Source organism: Canis aureus, chromosome 9 (genome assembly GCF_053574225.1).
Source record: "Canis aureus isolate CA01 chromosome 9, VMU_Caureus_v.1.0, whole genome shotgun sequence".
Lineage (NCBI taxonomy): Eukaryota > Metazoa > Chordata > Mammalia > Carnivora > Canidae > Canis > Canis aureus.
The window spans coordinates 74,472,276-74,489,550 of record NC_135619.1 but is presented as its reverse complement, the minus strand read 5'-3'; the positions used below and the strand labels follow the sequence as shown (position 1 = coordinate 74,489,550).

General features: G+C 46.6%; 1 protein-coding gene, 1 long non-coding RNA gene and 1 other non-coding gene across 6 annotated transcripts; 1 reads left to right on the top strand and 2 right to left on the bottom strand.

Annotated features, from left to right (window-relative positions):
• Positions 1-763: 763 nt before the first annotated feature.
• On the bottom strand, positions 764-10,130 carry EIF5 (eukaryotic translation initiation factor 5). 2 transcript variants are annotated; one of them, XM_077910724.1, is made up of 12 exons: positions 9,985-10,130; positions 9,640-9,850; positions 8,443-8,722; positions 8,247-8,328; positions 7,613-7,785; positions 7,211-7,322; positions 6,258-6,400; positions 5,103-5,261; positions 4,636-4,797; positions 3,992-4,156; positions 3,541-3,675; positions 764-2,984 (listed from the first exon to the last, which is right to left on the bottom strand). In XM_077910724.1, exons 3-12 carry the CDS (start codon positions 8,512-8,514, stop codon positions 2,895-2,897), a joined length of 1,293 nt encoding a protein of 430 aa, XP_077766850.1. In that variant the 5' UTR covers positions 8,515-8,722; positions 9,640-9,850; positions 9,985-10,130; the 3' UTR covers positions 764-2,894. The 2 variants fall into 2 exon arrangements, with proteins under 2 accessions (XP_077766850.1, XP_077766851.1); XM_077910725.1 differs by lacking the exons at positions 9,640-9,850; positions 9,985-10,130 and adding an exon at positions 9,235-9,258.
• On the bottom strand, positions 6,775-6,898 carry LOC144321469 (small nucleolar RNA SNORA28). Its single transcript, XR_013387126.1, has one exon. It is a non-coding gene; the product is annotated as a small nucleolar RNA SNORA28 (small nucleolar RNA).
• Positions 10,131-13,373: 3,243 nt separating the features above from the next.
• On the top strand, positions 13,374-17,029 carry LOC144321200 (uncharacterized). Of its 3 annotated transcripts, none has more exons than XR_013386955.1 (3): positions 13,388-13,629; positions 15,550-15,914; positions 16,013-17,029. It is a non-coding gene; the product is annotated as an uncharacterized LOC144321200 (long non-coding RNA). The 3 variants fall into 3 exon arrangements; XR_013386956.1 differs by having other exon boundaries at positions 13,403-13,629; positions 15,550-15,682; positions 15,784-17,029; XR_013386954.1 differs by having other exon boundaries at positions 13,374-13,629; positions 15,550-17,029.
• Positions 17,030-17,275: the final 246 nt, after the last annotated feature.

Here is a 17,275-nt window from a genome sequence, read left to right as displayed (position 1 = left end):
CACACCCTGGGCTGAAGGCGGCACTAAACCACTGAGCCACCCGGGCTGCCCCCTTCATATTGGTTTTAAACACATCTTTAGCTTTGCAGTGCACAACAAAGTGGTTGAGCACAGGAATCTGGTGAGTTACCTTGGGACAATACTAGCCATCTCAGGATCACTGGGAGGATTAATGCAACAAACCCAAAATGCAGATAGGTGGCTCCTCAGCATCAATACCCTTCTGGATTTTCCACTCTTTTAGAAGGCCAGTTTTCATTTCTAAGTTATCTTCAGGTCAACGTGCTTACTGCAATGGAGTAAACAGTGGGGGCAATTGCAACATACACAGCCTGACCTAAAAAGCAATAAGCATTACGTTATAGAGAACACTCCTTTCCCTTCTTTGACTTCTAGGTTCGTAGGTTCATCAATTTCAGAGTGGACTTGTTTGGAATGCAATCTCTTATTTCCCTTTCTTAAACTAGGCATCTGTTAAAGAATTATATACTTGACATTTCAATTTCCTAAAGTAACCACCCATCAAGATGTCAAGAACCCAAATCAAGGCAGACCGTTTCCAGTTTGAGAGAGAACAAAACCTAAGGAAAGCCACTGACCCACAGTAATGAGCAGCATCTGTTTTCTGAGTGGAACTGGCAACCATGAAAACATCCCAACACATATCCAAAGCATTAGCTACAAAACACAGGAAAGTTCAATGCTTCGATCTTAATAAAATAAGAATCTAGATTAGTTTTAATATTAAAGCAGAGACAAAATATAATTTTAACATTGTTTTAATCAAGTAATGTAGCTGTTTGAAACAGGAAATTTTAAGACCATCAAATAGATCAAAGTGAAGGATTAATTTATTAGGATAGCCTCTATGGATAAAATTTCTATTCCGTGGATTTGAATTCCATTGGAAGTTTGGCACCAGACTGAATACTAGTCTAAGCCAAAATTTTCTCTTTAGTGTTTAGAAGCCCCAAACAGGTTTTCCTTCAGGTTAAAAGAAAAAAACTCCCAAACTAACAGAACCTCATTAGCTTAACATTATGTTGAATGCAACTTGGCTTGAGTCATCCCTATCTCCCATAGAATTTTAGATGAAAGCAAATTGGCCTATGGCAAAGAATCTCCAACCTAAGTGAGATGTAAATTTACAAAAATTTCATCTCTTTGGTGTGACAAAACACATTCCCTCCAGATTGGTGCTTTTGCTTCACTCATTAAAATCCATCAAAAGGCAGGGGGGCGGAGGACCAAATCTGTATGTCTCCAGTAAGATTACTTGATTTTACCTCCTTGAAATATCCAGCTAACAAGATTTTAGCATATCAAATGTTTGTATAATTTCCAATGTGAAAAATTCTTACATACATTAAGGTCTCATTATAATCTTTGAAAATGGATGACAAAAGAAAAAGATGCTGCAAGACAGTGTTCCCAATGAAATTAACCCTTTGGATTGTTGATTCCCAGTGTATTTTGCGGCAAGGAAGAAATGCAACAGGTTTTTCCCTTAAAGATGATTTCTCAGATAAAGCCATAACCCATACAGTTAGTTGAGATCAGCTAACTGAGCAAAGAATTCATCAAGTTATTCCCAAGTCTAAACACCTCAGGATGGGCTGGGGTCAGGCCCCTGATCACCTGCATTCAGTGGCCATCATCAGACTTCTTGGGTGTCTGGCTATATTCAATGTGAAATAAAGAACACCTTCAGTCTTACACCAAAATATAGGCTTTAACTTGAAGTATGCTTTTAGCTTTTTGTCTTGTTTTGCTTTAAATAAGACATGGGGGGGGAGGGGATCAAGTTTGAGACACAGGAACACTTATTTTGGCAAGATAGCAACCAAAACCTAAAAAGCATAAGCTATTATCGACATGTAAAAGGCATTAAAGAACAAACCATATTATCAAGAGGAAATCCACAATGAACAAAAGATACAGTATGCCTTAACATTTTGAAACTAATTCAACCATAAGAATAAAACTTGAAAAATTATGCTCAGTTTTTGCTAGAGATTTAGTGCACCTTTTCCTGCTTCCCCCAAATAAAATCATAGCTTACTATATAATCACATCCTAGTTTCAGAATTTTCTTAGTACAAAGCAACAGCTACATACACATAAAATGCTTGTTTGTTAATGTAATAATTCCCCTGGCTCATCCAAACGTGCAATGCACATGACTCCAAAGACTACAATTTGGGGTTAAGTATACACGAACTGAAAAAACACAATTCAAGTTTCAAAACCTGCTCTTAAAATTATTTATAGGACACTCAGGTCATTTTCACTTCTCAAGAAGATAAAGATGTTGCACTGCCATTTTGATGATCAGTCCACCTCAGCATGGAAAGAATGTACATTACCATATGCCAATTTGAAGGACTGAACACTTGAAAAGTACTATATTTTTCAATGGCTGATTAAGATAATTACAAGTAAGCTTATGTTTACATTCTGCTGAGAACATCTTTACAGTCTCAGCATCTAACAATATCTAACAGGCTCCAAGAATCCTATCAGGTTAATGGTGGTGCAGTATTTAAAAAAAGGAGCCATTTCAGCTTAAGTCATTCAGAGCCAATATCTGAAGAATGACCAAAATCAAATCTTTATTTAACTGTATACATGTGATCCAAATGTGTCCACCACTAATTTTTCAAAAAGAAACATGCTATAAATAAGCAAACTATATCTGCTCACTGATATGTGTATGGACTCCCTAGATGTCTTGTTGGGCTTAATTACAGACCACTCACAGCAATACATTTTTAGTAGAAAGTGTAGCATGATGTTAAGCCATTTTAGCTTTTGCACATACATGTTGCACTTCTGGCTGATGATGCAGAAAGATTCGCAGCATTACACCGTTAAGCTGGGCTGCACCCACCCCTTTAAATGGCATCAATATCAATGTCATCATCCTTGTTGTCAGACTTCACAGCTTCAACTTTAGGTACACTGGCAGTCTTCGAATACACCACCTGATAAAACAATTTTATTGATTGTGTTAAGTCTGTATCCTAATAAACCTATCTATAAAAACAGCAATACAAATCAATGGTCAACAAAGAAAAAACTACCCTTTTTTTTTTTTTTGAGAAAGTGTGTGCAAATGGGGGTGGGTGAAAGGGAAGAGACCCGCAGGCTCCACACTGGTTTCAAGCAGGTCTCAATCTCACACCCTTGTGAGATCATGACCGGAGTAGAAATCAAGAGTTGGATGCTTAACCAACTGAGCCACCTAGGCTAGGCGCCCCACAGCTGCCATTTTTTCAAACTTTTTGTTAGATGAAAATGGAGTTTTCTCTCTCCAGTCTGATACCACCTTAATTCTTACGGACAAACTAGCACCTCTATACTCAACCGGCTGTTAACTAAACCCTATTTCCAATCCTGTTTAGGGGCAGGAGACATTTCCCCCAATCCTTTATATCAACACGATAATTTCCCAAATTATCAAGACCATGTTTTGCTCCATCTAAAAATTTAAAATTACCTGATTACCATTTCATAATCCCAAATCATAACGTAGTTTACCTCAATATTCTCATCTTCATCATCTTCTTCACCGCCAGAAGATTCTTCCTCTGCTTCCTTCAACCATTTTATAAATGGTTCTGCTTTGACACGAATCTCTTTGGCAAGGTCTTTTGAGACATATTTCTTAGAGGCCTAAAAAAAGTTCAATACAATTTCCTTAGTTGGAGAAATCTAAAAATTAATTTATATAACTACCTACACACTGAGCTCTTTGAAGGAACTGGGTCACATCCTAATCTTGACTCAACAGATACATGTATTCAGCAAACAAGTAACCAAGAATCTAAATACTTCCTTCCATTATTAGTAGAAAGTTGCCATTGTGGGAATCACCTATGAGTTATACCAAGGACTGCATTTCAATGTAGAAGAAACTTAAGTATCAGGAATTACTTCTTCCAAAAGTGCCCCAACAACTGATCTTCAAGAGGCTGTATCTATTCCCCACCTTTTCTGACCAGCTGATGATGACTTCTTCTTCCAACAGATCTGCATCATACATCTCCTTTAAGATATGGGGAATCTTGGAAATGAGCTGAGCTTGATGCATTGCTACCACACACTCCAAACCATGAAGAAGGTACCGTTGAGCTTTTTTGTTGTTGTGACAAAACTGGAAACAAACATGTTGATATTAACAAACTTTTATTTTTATTTTTTTTTAAATTTATTAATTTATTTATGATAGTCACAGAGAAAGAGAGGCAGAGACACAGGCAGAGGGAGAAGCAGGCTCCATGCACCGGGAGCCTGATGTGGGATTCGATCCCGGGTCTCCAGGATCGCGCCCTGGGCCAAAGGCAGGCGCCAAACCGCTGCGCCACCCAGGGATCCCGATATTAACAAACTTTTAAAGAAGTTTTAAGTATACTCATCTCTCAAAATTGTTCCTTAAGGCTACGGGCTTAAACAGTGGTTCAAGTTCAAAAAGTCAATGCATAAAATCTATGCATTACTCTCTAAGAGACTATTATACAGCATTTTCTACTTAGTCCTATGCTTGATAAGGTAGGTCAATTATCTCTCGTTTTAGGATGACAGACATCTTCCCAGGGTCATTCAACTCTAAATCTCACAAAATAATTCACTTACTCGTAGGAAATGGCGCCTGTATTTCTTAATTTGTTCTCTAATCTTCTCATTAAAAAGAACTTCAGTCAAAACAAGAGGACCCATAGCTTTTACATCCAGTCTTTCTGCTTCAGCAACAATTTCTTTGTCTGACGAGTCAATAATACCTTCTTCTTTCTTTTTCTGCAAATAAAGGGAGCAATTCAGCAAAATGGAGACACATTTTGCTCTAGAGATGCTCATTCCTCCCCGCTTTCATAGACTTTTCCCATTATAGCTTCAGGATTTTTTAGTTAATATGCACATGCCAAAGATAGTGCCTGGAAGCACTGCAAAAAGTAATTTCAGTAAATAAGTTTGAGTATTCAAAAGACATCATGAGGAAAAATTATGTGCCAGATCACAAATATAAAGTAATAAATATCTTAAAACCTCAAGACTTGAGGGTGATTAACAAAAAAATGTTTAGCTGCTCTTGAAGTTCTTACCTTCACAAAATCAAACAGAATATTGACCCGCTCTTCTACAGTCCTTTCCAAATCATCACTGAGTGTTAGAACTTTTGCATGATCACTGATTTCATCCATTCTTCGTCTTTGAGCTTCCTCAGTCGTATCCTCCCCCCAATCATCATCCTCCTCTTCTTCCTGTCAAGAACAGCATTGTTGTCAAATGCCTCAAAAACGCAAAAAAACGGGATCCCTGGGTGGCGCAGCGGTTTGGCGCCTGCCTTTGGCTCAGGGCGCGATCCTAGAGACCCGGGATCGAATCCCACATCGGGCTCCCGGTGCATGGAGCCTGCTTCTCTCTCTGCCTGTGTCTCTGCCTCTCTCTCTCTCTCTGTGTGACTATCGTAAATAAATAAATTAAAAAAAAAAAAAAAAAACCCCAAAAAACATTCCAGATTTCTAGTCACGTTAATGGCACTGGATTTATTTTCCATAAATATTGGACTTACCTACAGAACCAGGAACCCAAGGTATCATTGCAAATTTTTTAAAAGATTTATGAGAGAGAGAGAGAGAGGGAGAGAGAGAGAGAGAGAGAGAGAGAGAGAGGAAGAGCCAGAGGCGGAAGGAGAAGCATGCTCCATGCAGGGAGCTTGACGTGGGACTGGATCCCGGGACTCCAAGATCATGCCCTGGGCCAAAGGCAGGTGCTAACTGCTGAGCCACCCAGGGATCCCTGGTATCATTGCAGTATTAAAATGAAGATGGGGGCAGACCCGGTGGCGCAGTGGTTTAGCGCCGCCTGCAGCCTGGGGTGTGATCCTGGAGACCCGGGATCTAGTCCCATGTCAGGCTTTCTGCATGGAGCATGCTTCTCCCTCTGCCTGTGTCTCTATGAATAAACAAAATCTTTAAAAAAAATAAGTAAATAAATAAAAATAAATAAATAATAAAATGGATGATAGGGACACCTGGGTGGCTCCATAGTTGAGCGTCTGCCTTCAGCTCAGGGTGTGATCCCAGAGTCCCAGGATCAAATCCCACATTAGGCTTCCTGTGGGGAGCCAGCTTCTCCCTTTGCCTGTCTCTCACGAATAAATAATAAAAATCTTTAAAAAAATGAAGATGACTTTCCTTATTTCTGCCCCCACTCAACTCAACTTTGGTGCCCACCACCCTCATCCCTGCACTCACCGCAGCATGTGGAGGAGGACTGATCTCATTTGGTGGTGGGGGTGGGGGCGTCTCACTGCTGGACACAGAACCATTTTCCTTGTCCTTGCCTTTCCGGTTTTTCTTTTCCTTTTCTTTCTTCCCTGTACCACTGTCACTATTCTCTACAGGAGAACAAAAAAAGAAACAAAAAATTTAATAGTTTTATCACAGCTCACTATTTCTCATAAACATTTAAAAACCTTGCTCCCTTCTGCTTTGGAATCTTCCCTTGAAATCCATATACATACACAACGCTACTTGTAATTCTAGTAGGATTTACAGACCAAATTTATCCACTATCATTTCCTATATAAAAAATTCAGGGTAAGAATGAAATGTCCCAGAATAGTAGAGGCATTCACTGTTCAGTAGGATTAAAATGAAGTGATGATGTCTCAGTAGACCAGATAGTGAAGGTTGGCACTCCTGACCCTCTCATCCCTCATATACCCAAATAACAGTACATCTCAAATGCACTTTAAGTAAAAGCTGGAACGTTGTTTAAGTCTATATAACAGTTGGTCTCATTGAGGAGAACACTGGAATAGGTTAGACTTTCTTGCTATAGCAAGCTCAAATTGTGTCAGACAACTTCCATCATCTGCCACAGAGTGTTGCTTGCAATGTTCTAAAGCCAGTTAGGCTTAATGAGTCAGGACCCTCGTTCACAAGAGTATTACAGGAGATCCTTTGCTGGAATTGCACAATTTGTTTTACACAAATCTATTTCTTCCTAAGTGACCAGTCTTAATTTGGCAGCCTGTTCTATCTTTAACAGTACATCTTTCAAGGTAACAGATCCAACAGATCAAGGCACAAAAATAGGAAATTCCTTATCTTCTAGTTTCATAGCAGTAAAGAAACTTCTGCTTTGTTTCCAGCAATCAATTGCTTTACTGTTAAGTTCTTACAAGTTGATCATAAAGACTCACCAGGTGGGTTTTTGAGAATGAACGTGCAGAGTTTATGATGTGTGTCAAGCATGCCTCGATAGCCACAGGCTTTACAAGAATTACCTATTGTTTGCTTCTTTGGATTGACATGCTGCCAAAAAAGGGGTAAAGACAAGTGTTATCTTTGCCCTACAATAAAATTTTGCAAAAAACAAAGTGTTGAAATACTTAACTATGTAATTCCAGCCTAACATACAAAATTGTTTTTAACAAAATGATCTACTTAGAAAAGCCAACATTGAAAATTTCTAAAAAATTTGCTGCTTTAATTTCCAACTAAATTTGCGATCTCTTAAACTAAATTTGGTAATATCAAAGGACTGATCACAAAAGCAGGTGTAGGTTTTCCTCTTTCTGACAAAAATCTCAAAAAGGACTCACCAGCTCTGTTTCAGGATTCTCACACTCAGGACAAAGAACAAATTTTTTAATGAATCCATCCAACATGTCTTGCAGCTTATTCGCCTCATGAGATCCATTGACAATGTAACGGTCATTCTTAACATCAAACTGGGTCTGTGCTCCCAGCTCACAACCAAAATATTTGGTGGGATCTATGGCGGGGTGGTGGAGAAAATTAAGTTTTTGACTGACTCACCCTCCTACAAATAACACTTTTGCTACTTCTACACAGCTAAAAATATGTCTTACTTGGGTAGTTTTGTTTACTAATAGCAACTAACACATCAGTTGGGTTTTCAAGCCCAAAATTCCACTTAACCCTGAAACAAACTATCATACAAGTCAATCAAGAGGGCAGAAGGGATGGCTCAGCGGTTTAGTGCCGCCTTCGGCCCAGGATGTGACCCGGGAGACCCGGGATTGAGTCCCACATAGGGCTCCCTGTATGGAGCCTGCTTCTCCCTCTGCCCCTATCTGTATCTCTCATGAATAAATAAAATCTTAAAAAAAAAAAAAAAAAAAACCCAACTCAATCAAGATACACAGATTGAAGCTTGTCACGATCATATCCATAATATGCTTTTTCAAACTCCTCTTAAGAAGCATTACTTACACGTTGGAGGCCGATTAAGCGCCTTTGCAACGTCAACCATGTTGACTATAACTGTCTTGATACCATTTCCTTTGCCCTCAACCTAAGGAAAAAAAAAGCTTTAATTTTGCATTATCTACCTGAGGAGATGCAGTCTTTAACAATCTAGGAAGAGAGCTTAGGTTTCATTACTAAAATGAAGATCAGCATTAATTACCTTGGCAATCAGACGGGGCATCTTGTAGCGATAGAACTGGTCTGACACACTGCGGTTGACATTGACAGACATTTTGGCTTATTAGTGGCTTTATCAATAAGATGAAGAGATCTTTGATTGCAACTTTTTGGTATCTTCTGTCTGGAGAAGAAGGGATGACATAAACGACTGCAAGAGTTCTCGGTCTCTGACATGAAAAAATTTTCGCCACTGAGGCTGTAAGCTTCTTGCTTGTATGCTATGTTTCCCCAATACAGGTACCAATGGCTGCGCAACAGCTCTGAAAGAGAAAGGAAAAGCACACACAACCCCCAACGTTTAACGTGATTCCCGCGGGAGGAAACCTCCCTCCGCCTCCCAGTTAAGGACGCCTCGTTCTGCCACATTAGGAAGCATCACAGTTCACGTGAGAAGCTGCTAACATTCTCCTCGAACACAGAACACCTGTCGCAATCTAAAGGGCCTCCAGCTGGGAGCTGCCAGACTTCCCACGACGAGCAGCCCGGCTTCGGCTGCCTGCCCGGGGTTTACCCCGAAGCCCACACCACCCGCCCGTCCCAGGGTTGCTTCGACGGAGCGGCCATGTTCTAACAACCGCCGTGGAGACGAAGGCAGACCCAGGCTGGGTTTTCGGACAAACTTCGCAGCCTCGACCCCCGGCCCTGCCGCCCCCCGGCTCAACACCGAGCGCGCCCCTGAAGGAGCCCTGCCCCAATCCGGGACTCGCGGTCTCGCGGGAGTGTGCACGGACCGCCGCCGCTCCGCCCCGTCCCCGCTCTGCGCGCAGTCAACCTTCGCTCCGGTGCCCATGGCTACCGGCCGCTCCGCCCGGGGCAGCGACCCCGCCATGCGCGCCGCGGGAAGCGAAAGCGCCAAGGGGCGCCGGCTCGGGCCGCCCCCGCCCCCGAGCGGGCGATGACTCATGAATGCAGCAATGGGGCCTGAGTCAGCCCGCGCGGCGCGCTCCCGCGGGGCGGGGGAGGGGCAGGGGCCCGGCGGGGAGGGGGTCGGGGCGGAGGCGGGGGGAGAGGGGAGGCGCGGAGGGGCGGGGGCGCGGGCCCGGGCCGGGGCGGAGGGCTGGGCGGCGGGGGCGCGGGGCCCGCCCGCCCGAACTGCGCCACACGCGCGCGCGGGTCACGCGGCGCGCCGCCATCTTGTGCGGCCGCCATCTCCCCGCCGGCCCGCCCGCGGACTCACCGTTTTCGTCAAATAAAGACATAAACCCAACGCTGCTCGCCCGGGACTGGGATGAAGTGAGGCGCGTGTGAACCCGAGTCCGAGGAGGAGCGGCGGAGGCGGCGGAGCAGCGCAGCGAGCAGCGGCCGGGCCAGGCGCCGCCGAGCAGCGGGGAGGGGCTGTCCCAGCGACGTCCGGGGTCCACACCCTTCAGCGCCCGGGGCCTGGCGACCTGGCGCGGAGAGACGGCGCCGTGAGCCGCGGGCGTCGGGGCGCCTTCCCCGCCAGCCAGCGGCCCGCGGGGGTCGAGGGGGCGGGGAGGACTGGGGAGGGGGCGCGGGGCCGCCGCCCCTCCACCGGACTCACCTCTGGAATGTTCTCGCTCTGACTGAACAACGCCGCCGCCGCGCTCAAGCTACCCTCAGCCCCAGCGCCCGCCCCCCGCGCCAGGCCGCACCGCTCATTGGCCTGAGGCGCGCCCGAGCTCGCTCGTGATTGGTCCACGTGCCGCGTCAATTGCGTCTTTCTCCGCCCCTCCTGCTTCCTAAGGCTCCGTTCGCCGCCTCAGCCCGCCCCCAGTCCCCGGGTCCCGGATCTCTTCCCTTGCCCTCCCCTCCCCCGCCCGTCCCAGAGGCCTTCGCGGTCTCGCGAGAGCTGCAGGCCGCGGCGGGAGCTGGCCGCGGGGCCGCGCTTTGTCGGTTTGGGTGCGGGGGGGGGGGGGGGAAGATGGCGGTTGGCTCCCCTCCCCCGCCGCCTCGGCCTGGTCTCGTTCCCGCCGAGTTCCTCTCGCGGCGGGCGCGCAGCCTCGCCCGGGGGCGGGGCGGGGGACGTCTTCCCTGCCCTTTCCGTCCCTTGGGGGATGCCGGTCGCTGGGGCTCGAGGAGGAAGTTGTTCTTCCTCCCCGCTCCCTGGGCCTGGGCCTGGGCCCGGGCCCGGGCCTGGGCGGCCGGTGGTGGTGGGCGCGCCCGGGTCTTTCATCCTGAGCGCTGCCTCCTAAGCTCCCAGGCCGGGGTCCGGGTGTCACCTCGGGGGGGGGGGGGGGTCGTGCTGCGGGCCTGGGCCCGCCGGCCTGGCTCTCTCCCCGGCCCCCCGCCTGCAGGCCTGGCGGGGCTGGGCGCTCCCGTGCACCCGCCTTCTAAAGAGGCGGACCCCAGGACCCTCCAGAAAGCGCGTCTGGGAAGAGGCCCCCGGGTCCTCGTCCTCCACAGTAACTTTGCTCAAACGAAGCATCTCATTGGGTTCCAATTCCCCGCACCCACCTCTCGGGGGATCCACCGCGGCTTCCTTGCTGTGGGCGAAGCACAGCCCAAAGCAAGTGTTCCTAATGAGGTCGCATTGCCTGATCATTTAGTGATGTTTTCATCCTGTTGAAGCGATTGCAGAAGCTCTCCCGTTCTTTCAGAAACTCATTTTTAAGAGTTTGAGTTGCTACCGTGAAAGCGCACCGAGTCCACCCTGAAATCCAGCATAGCTGGCTGTGGTAAAACCAGGAACCGTAGGATGGGGATGGGGTTCTAATCCACTCCCTGCGGTCTCTAAGGAGCCCCCTAGCCCTCAGGGCCAAGTGTGCCCGGGCTGCAGAAAGTAGCAATGTTGTTGAGGACAGGGTGAGGTGGGTAAGGGGCTGCCCTCTTTGAGACCAATTAAATATGCAAGAAAGTTGGAACCGAAGGGTGCGTTGGTTTTTATTAAACTTCAGGATGCTGGGGATCCCTGGGTGGCGCAGCGGTTTGGTGCCTGCCTTTGGCCCAGGACGCAATCCTGGAGACCTGGGATCGAATCCCACGTCGGGCTCCCGGTGCATGGGGCCTGCTTCTCCCTCTGCCTATGTCTCTTTCTCTCTCTCTCTCTGTGACTATCATAAATAAATAAATAAAATTTTAATAAAAAAAAAAAAAAACTTCAGGATGCTCTTCCATGATTTGCAAGCTTTATACCCCATTTTATTTTACTTTATTTTTCTTAAATTTTATTTTTTATTGGTGTTCAATTTGCCAACATACAGAATAACACCCAATGCTCATCCCGTCAAGTGCCCCCCTCAGTGCCCGTCACCCAGTCACCCCCAACCCCCGCCCTCCTCCCCTTCCACCACCCCTAGTTCGTTTCCCAGAGTTAGGAGTCTTTATGTTCTGTCTCCCTTTCTGATATTTCCCAAACATTTATTCTCCCTTCCCTTATATTCCCTTTCACTATTATTTATATTCCCCAAATGAATGAGAACATACAATGTTTGTCCTTCTCCGATTGACTTACTTCACTCAGCTATACCCCATTTTAAAACTGACAGTGTGGGTGGGGAGGTTCATAAAAGGGCCATCTGAAAATAAATAAATAAAAGGGCCATTTGGAATTGGGCAAAGTGATTTGTGTCTTTGCTATAGGAGCTTATGTTATCACACAGTGTGTGTGTGTGATCGTACAATGGTGTACGATCGTTAGACGAAATGCATAATGTTTTATGGGCACCAGGGTTCCCATCTGAGCCACAGAAAAGGTAGATCCCAGACAAGCTGCTTCTGGTTCACCATGAAGCATGATTTAGCAGTATTGAAACTTTGAAGTTTTTGCATGCAAATGACATTTTAGAAACTCAGAAAATATGGAAATGAAACTAGTCTGAGGCAACGGGCTTGCCTTGTCAGAATGATTTTTAATAAAGCTAAATACAAGGTGAGTGATTATTATTTGGGGGGATTATGTTTGATGGCCCCATGTTTAACTTCATTTAAAAAGTTTGTACTAATTTTAACTTTAATTTTTAGCAGGTGTGCTGCTCATTTGTATCTAATCAGGGACAGATTTTTTTTTTTTTTTAAGATTTTATCCATTCATTAATGAGAGACACAGAGAGAGAGAGGCAGAGACACAGGCAGAGGGAGAAGCAGGCTCCATGCAGGGAGCCCAACGCGGGACTTGATCCTGAGTCTCCAGGATCAGGCCCTGGGCTGAAGGTGCCGGTAAACCACTGAGCCACCCGGGCCGCCCCCTAATCAGGGACAATTTTTAAAAATTACTCTTAACCCTACTATTTTTTGAATGCTTCTCATAGCCTAGGAATTTACTAGGTGATTAGAATACACTTTCTAGCCCCTAGGAAGAATTTTTCTTCCTGTTTTACAAATGAGCAAATTGAGGCTTAATCGAAAAAATTAAGCAACTTGCCCAAGATCACACACTAGTAAGTGGCAGAGCTGGAATTTAAACTGAGATCTGTCTGACCCAGAGTCTGTTCCCTTAACCATTACATGACCCAGCGTTCACGAGTAAATGTAAACATACATAAGTCTGGGCAATTTACATGTATAATCTATTTTAATCCTTTAACGATCATGTAAGGGAGTGTTTGTTATTGCCATTTTACAGGTGAGGAAAGAGTCAGGAAGGTTAATTTTCTCGCAGTCACCTGTCTAATAAAATGGTGGGTAGTGTTTGAACTCTAGCTTGACGCCAGGATCATCACACGATTCCGCCTCCTACTTCTGGCCTCCACCTCATTTGGCTGCACTTCTTCCAATCAGGCGCTCACAGTTTGATAAGTAATAGGTACTTGGTACCTCTGAAACTGTTGTCAGGTGAGTGCCTGAGTTATGCATTTCAGCACATGCCTTGGACAATAGGCATGTATAGCTGCTGAAAATGTAAGTTTGTAAACTGGCCTTACAGTTGTTAGGTATTGGTGTCTGTTCTGTGTAGCATGAATTTGCCCCCTTGAGCAAGATCAAGCCTGCGTGGACTGAGGACCTTGTGTTCCTGAGCTGTGGGCCACTGAGGGACCAGGACATTGCCCTCTGTGATGGGTCGTCCGGTTGGACAGCTGGTCTCTATGACATCCTTGTCTTAGCTATCTCTAACCTCCAGCACACTGTTAAAGCTGTGCATAAGGGTTTTTGTCTCCCCGGCTTGAGAATGAGCTACAGGGTATGTTCATTTTTCTTCTAGCAATAGCCCGTCACAGAGGTGCGTAGAGCAGACATTCAGAGCTGCTGGGAGGGAGCTGAAGGTTATCTGGTGAGTACAGAAGCAGTCAAAGGCGTTGGCTATGTTGAAAGCTAGAACCCTAAACCTTGGTAATTTAACGCACCCATATCAATAAACATTTCTGAGTTGCAGGGATACGGGCCCCACCCACATTGCAGGCCCTGCTCAGGTGCCATATGTAAACAACTAGCAGCTATGTGCCTGGTGGACACCAAATGAAGCTTGTCCCCTTCCTGAAATCTCTGATCCTCAAGCAGGATGTCTCCCTGCTTCTGTGACAGGCCCCTCCCACCCACCCAACACTTCCGCCACACCTCTGGCATTCAGTGGGACTTCATTGCATTTGCTTGTTTGCTTGTCCACCTTCCTCATTGGGCTAAACAACTTGAGGGCAGGGGACCTGTCCTTGAGGAGAACAAAGAGTCAGCTACTAATGGGGCAGAGGCAGGAAGCAGAGATGTGTATGGGGAAAGAGATGAAGCATCTTGTGAGCTATCACTGGTTACTGACCTGATGTCTTCCTGCTGCCAAGCATTGGACTCCAGTCAGACTCTGTAGTATGTCATTCCTGGAAAAAGAGAAGAAGGTACAACGTTGTATTGATGCAGCAGATGATGGAGAAATGTGGATGACTTGGAGAGCCGGCCCTCCTCTGGGATTGCTTGAGTATGGGCCACACGGAAGCCACACACAGCATAGGAGGATGACCGTGCTGGTTGCTTCTGGCTTGCCTTGGGTCCTTTCTTCAGGGAAGCAAGGTGTATGGCTACTGAGCTGGTCCCTCACCTGCTTGAGGCTAGTGGCAGTAGGCAACGCATTTGCTCCCACCTAGTACACTGCTTTGGGAATGCACTGTGTGTACAATGAAAGGCCTGGAAGGGGCTGAGGTGTGCCGTGAAGCTGGTTCTCTTGCCTGAGACCCTGTGATTCCTGTGGATTCCTGACAGCCATTTGTAGATCTTTGTGAGAGGGCATCTTTACGTGTTCCTACCTCTGCCTTTAGTTGTGAATCTGGCACATTTTACCCACCCAGGTAAAGCAGCCACAGGCCAGCCAGTGAGCTCCCTGATTGCTGATGGGCTGTGGGTCGTGACCTTGTAGTGAAGTGATAGAACCACATGACCCGGAAGCACAGAGGGGCAGACGGACCGGCAGACTCCCTGTCCCAGGACCCTGAGATCATGACCTGAGCTGAAGGCAGATGCTTAACCAACTGAGCCACCCACCCAGGCACCCCAAGACCTAATTTTGTTTTTAAGGATTTATTCATGAGAGACACACAGAGAAAGGCAGAGACACAGGCAGAGGGAGAAGCAGGCTCCGTGCAGGAGCCCAATGGGGGACTCGATCCCAGGACCCCAGGATCACGCCCTGAGTCAAAAGCAGATGCTCAACTGTTGAGCCACCCCGGTGCCCCCCAGGGCTTAATTTTTGGGTACAAATTATGCTATATTCTGAACTCTATTTTGTAAAGGATTCTTCTCTTACTTATCACACACAAACCAAGTGTGACTTGGTTTCCCAAAGCCAGTGGTTCTCAAGTGGGGGTGAGCATCAGAATCTCTGGAGGGTTCGGGACCTGGGTGGCTCCATCGGTTAAGCATTCAACTCTTGATTTCAATTCAGGTCATTGTGTGCACCACGCCCAGAATTCCAATGGTTGTCCCAATGGCACCTGCTGTTGCCACAGCCCTGCCACCCATGTTCTGTCACTGGCATGCCAACACCTCAGGGAGTGGCAGGTGCCCCTGCCATCCCCTCCTCTCATGGATGTGGAAACCAAGGCTTAGAGAGAGGATTTGTGTCAAGGTTGGGGCCGGGGTCCTGGCTTCCTGCTGTAGGGCTTTTCCTGCTGGGTAAGGCCTCCTTATCCTGTTTGGCATATCCTGGTTCTAGAGCTTGCTGCTCTTTCTTTGGTTGGATTTTGATTGCCCAAATGCTCTTTTTTAGACACATCAGACAGCAGTTGGGATCCAAGGGCTGAGGATATGCTTTCCGTATGCCACCAATTTTCCACAACCAGCCACTGTGCATCCTGCCTGCAGCTGAGCAGGACATCAGAGATGCAGATGGGCCTCCACAGGTGCTGTATCCTCTTGTACATTTATTATGTTTGTGAGCCAACATTTAAGAACTTGGAAAATTTCACCTAAAAATTCAGGAATCAGATTTCTGATTTCCTAGGAAATTGGAAGTCGTGACATGCTGGGACATACTCCTACGTGTCAACTCTCCCAGGAGCTAAGTGTCTGTCATCCAGAGCTGGTGGTGGGGCGTGAGTGCTCACAGCCAGGAGCCACTGTCTCTCCATCCAGGTGTGCTCGTGTGTTCATACCTGCCTGTTCCTCTCATTGCCTGCCTCATCTCCATGCTGGTGTTCACTCATCTACTCATTTGTTTATTCCTCCAATAGATACACATCTCTCTGTGTGTCAGCCGGAGGGCATTGAGACATTTAAGACATGGCACTAGCGTTCTCAGGCTGCTGTCACCAAGTGTCACAAACCTGGCTTGAAACAACAGAGACATGCTGGTTCTGGAGGTCAGAAGTCTGAACTCAAGGTGCCGGCTGGGCTGTACCCTCTCTCAGTTCCTGGTGGTGGCCGGGGGTCCTCGGTGTTCTTAGCTTGCTTTGGCTTCGCCCCCAGCTCTCTCTGTCATGTGACCTCCTTCCCTCTGTGCTTTCACAGAGTGGTCTCCACTCTACATGAGCCTGTCTCTGTGTCTCTTCCTATAAGGACACCAGACATGTCAGTGTAGGGCCTGCCTGCATCCCAATCCAGTATGACCTCATCTAACTTAATGAGATTCGCAGAGACACTACTTTCAAATACGGTCTCATTCACCTCCTTCAGGATTAGGGCTTCAACTTCTTGGGAAGATATAATTCACAGGAAGACCTCCGACAGCTCACAGTTGGGCGCCTGGCTCTCAGTCAGCGTTCACTTTTGGGAGACAAGACTCCTGAAGTGTCAGCAACATCCGGTGGCAGTCTGCCTTCCTGGAGCACACACAGTGAGGTAGCCCTGTGGCCTTAGCACCCCATTTAATCTCTCCGACAGTCCTCCGAGGGAGAGTGTTGTTACTCCACGTTGCAGATGAGGAAGCCGAGGTCAGAGGTGTGACACTGCCTTGACAAAGTCACAGGGGAGCAAAGCCGGTGTGTGGGGACAGCAGTGAGGGCCAGGAGGTTACTTTCCCTTTCCAGTCAGCCCCTTGGCCCCTACCATATGAACAGGCGAGATGAGCTTTTACCTCAGCTGCCATCATAAACCCCAGTGCTGACCTCACTTACCATCCCCCCACTGATCTGTGGACTTGCCAGGACGACTGCCAGGGCTTTGGGCCTGATGTACAAAAGGTTGATTATTTCCTTGATCCTGGGGGTGTGGTTTCTAAATTTCCATTTGAACAAGATTTAGTCCATATTTAGGGTCAGTTTCCTGTATCTTTTTGCATTCTCTAGTAGATGGAAGAACCATCCAGAAACCATAACAATATGCTCTAAATAACCTTTATTTTGTGGTACTGATCTATCTTAGTAAATATAGTTAGTACCAGATGGGACTTTTGCAATCTAGAACTCTGAAGGAAAGAATGGATTCATTTTGAGTTTCCTTAAATTAGGTGAGCGATTTTTTTTTCTTGGGCAATCAACTCCCACGTTTCAATATTC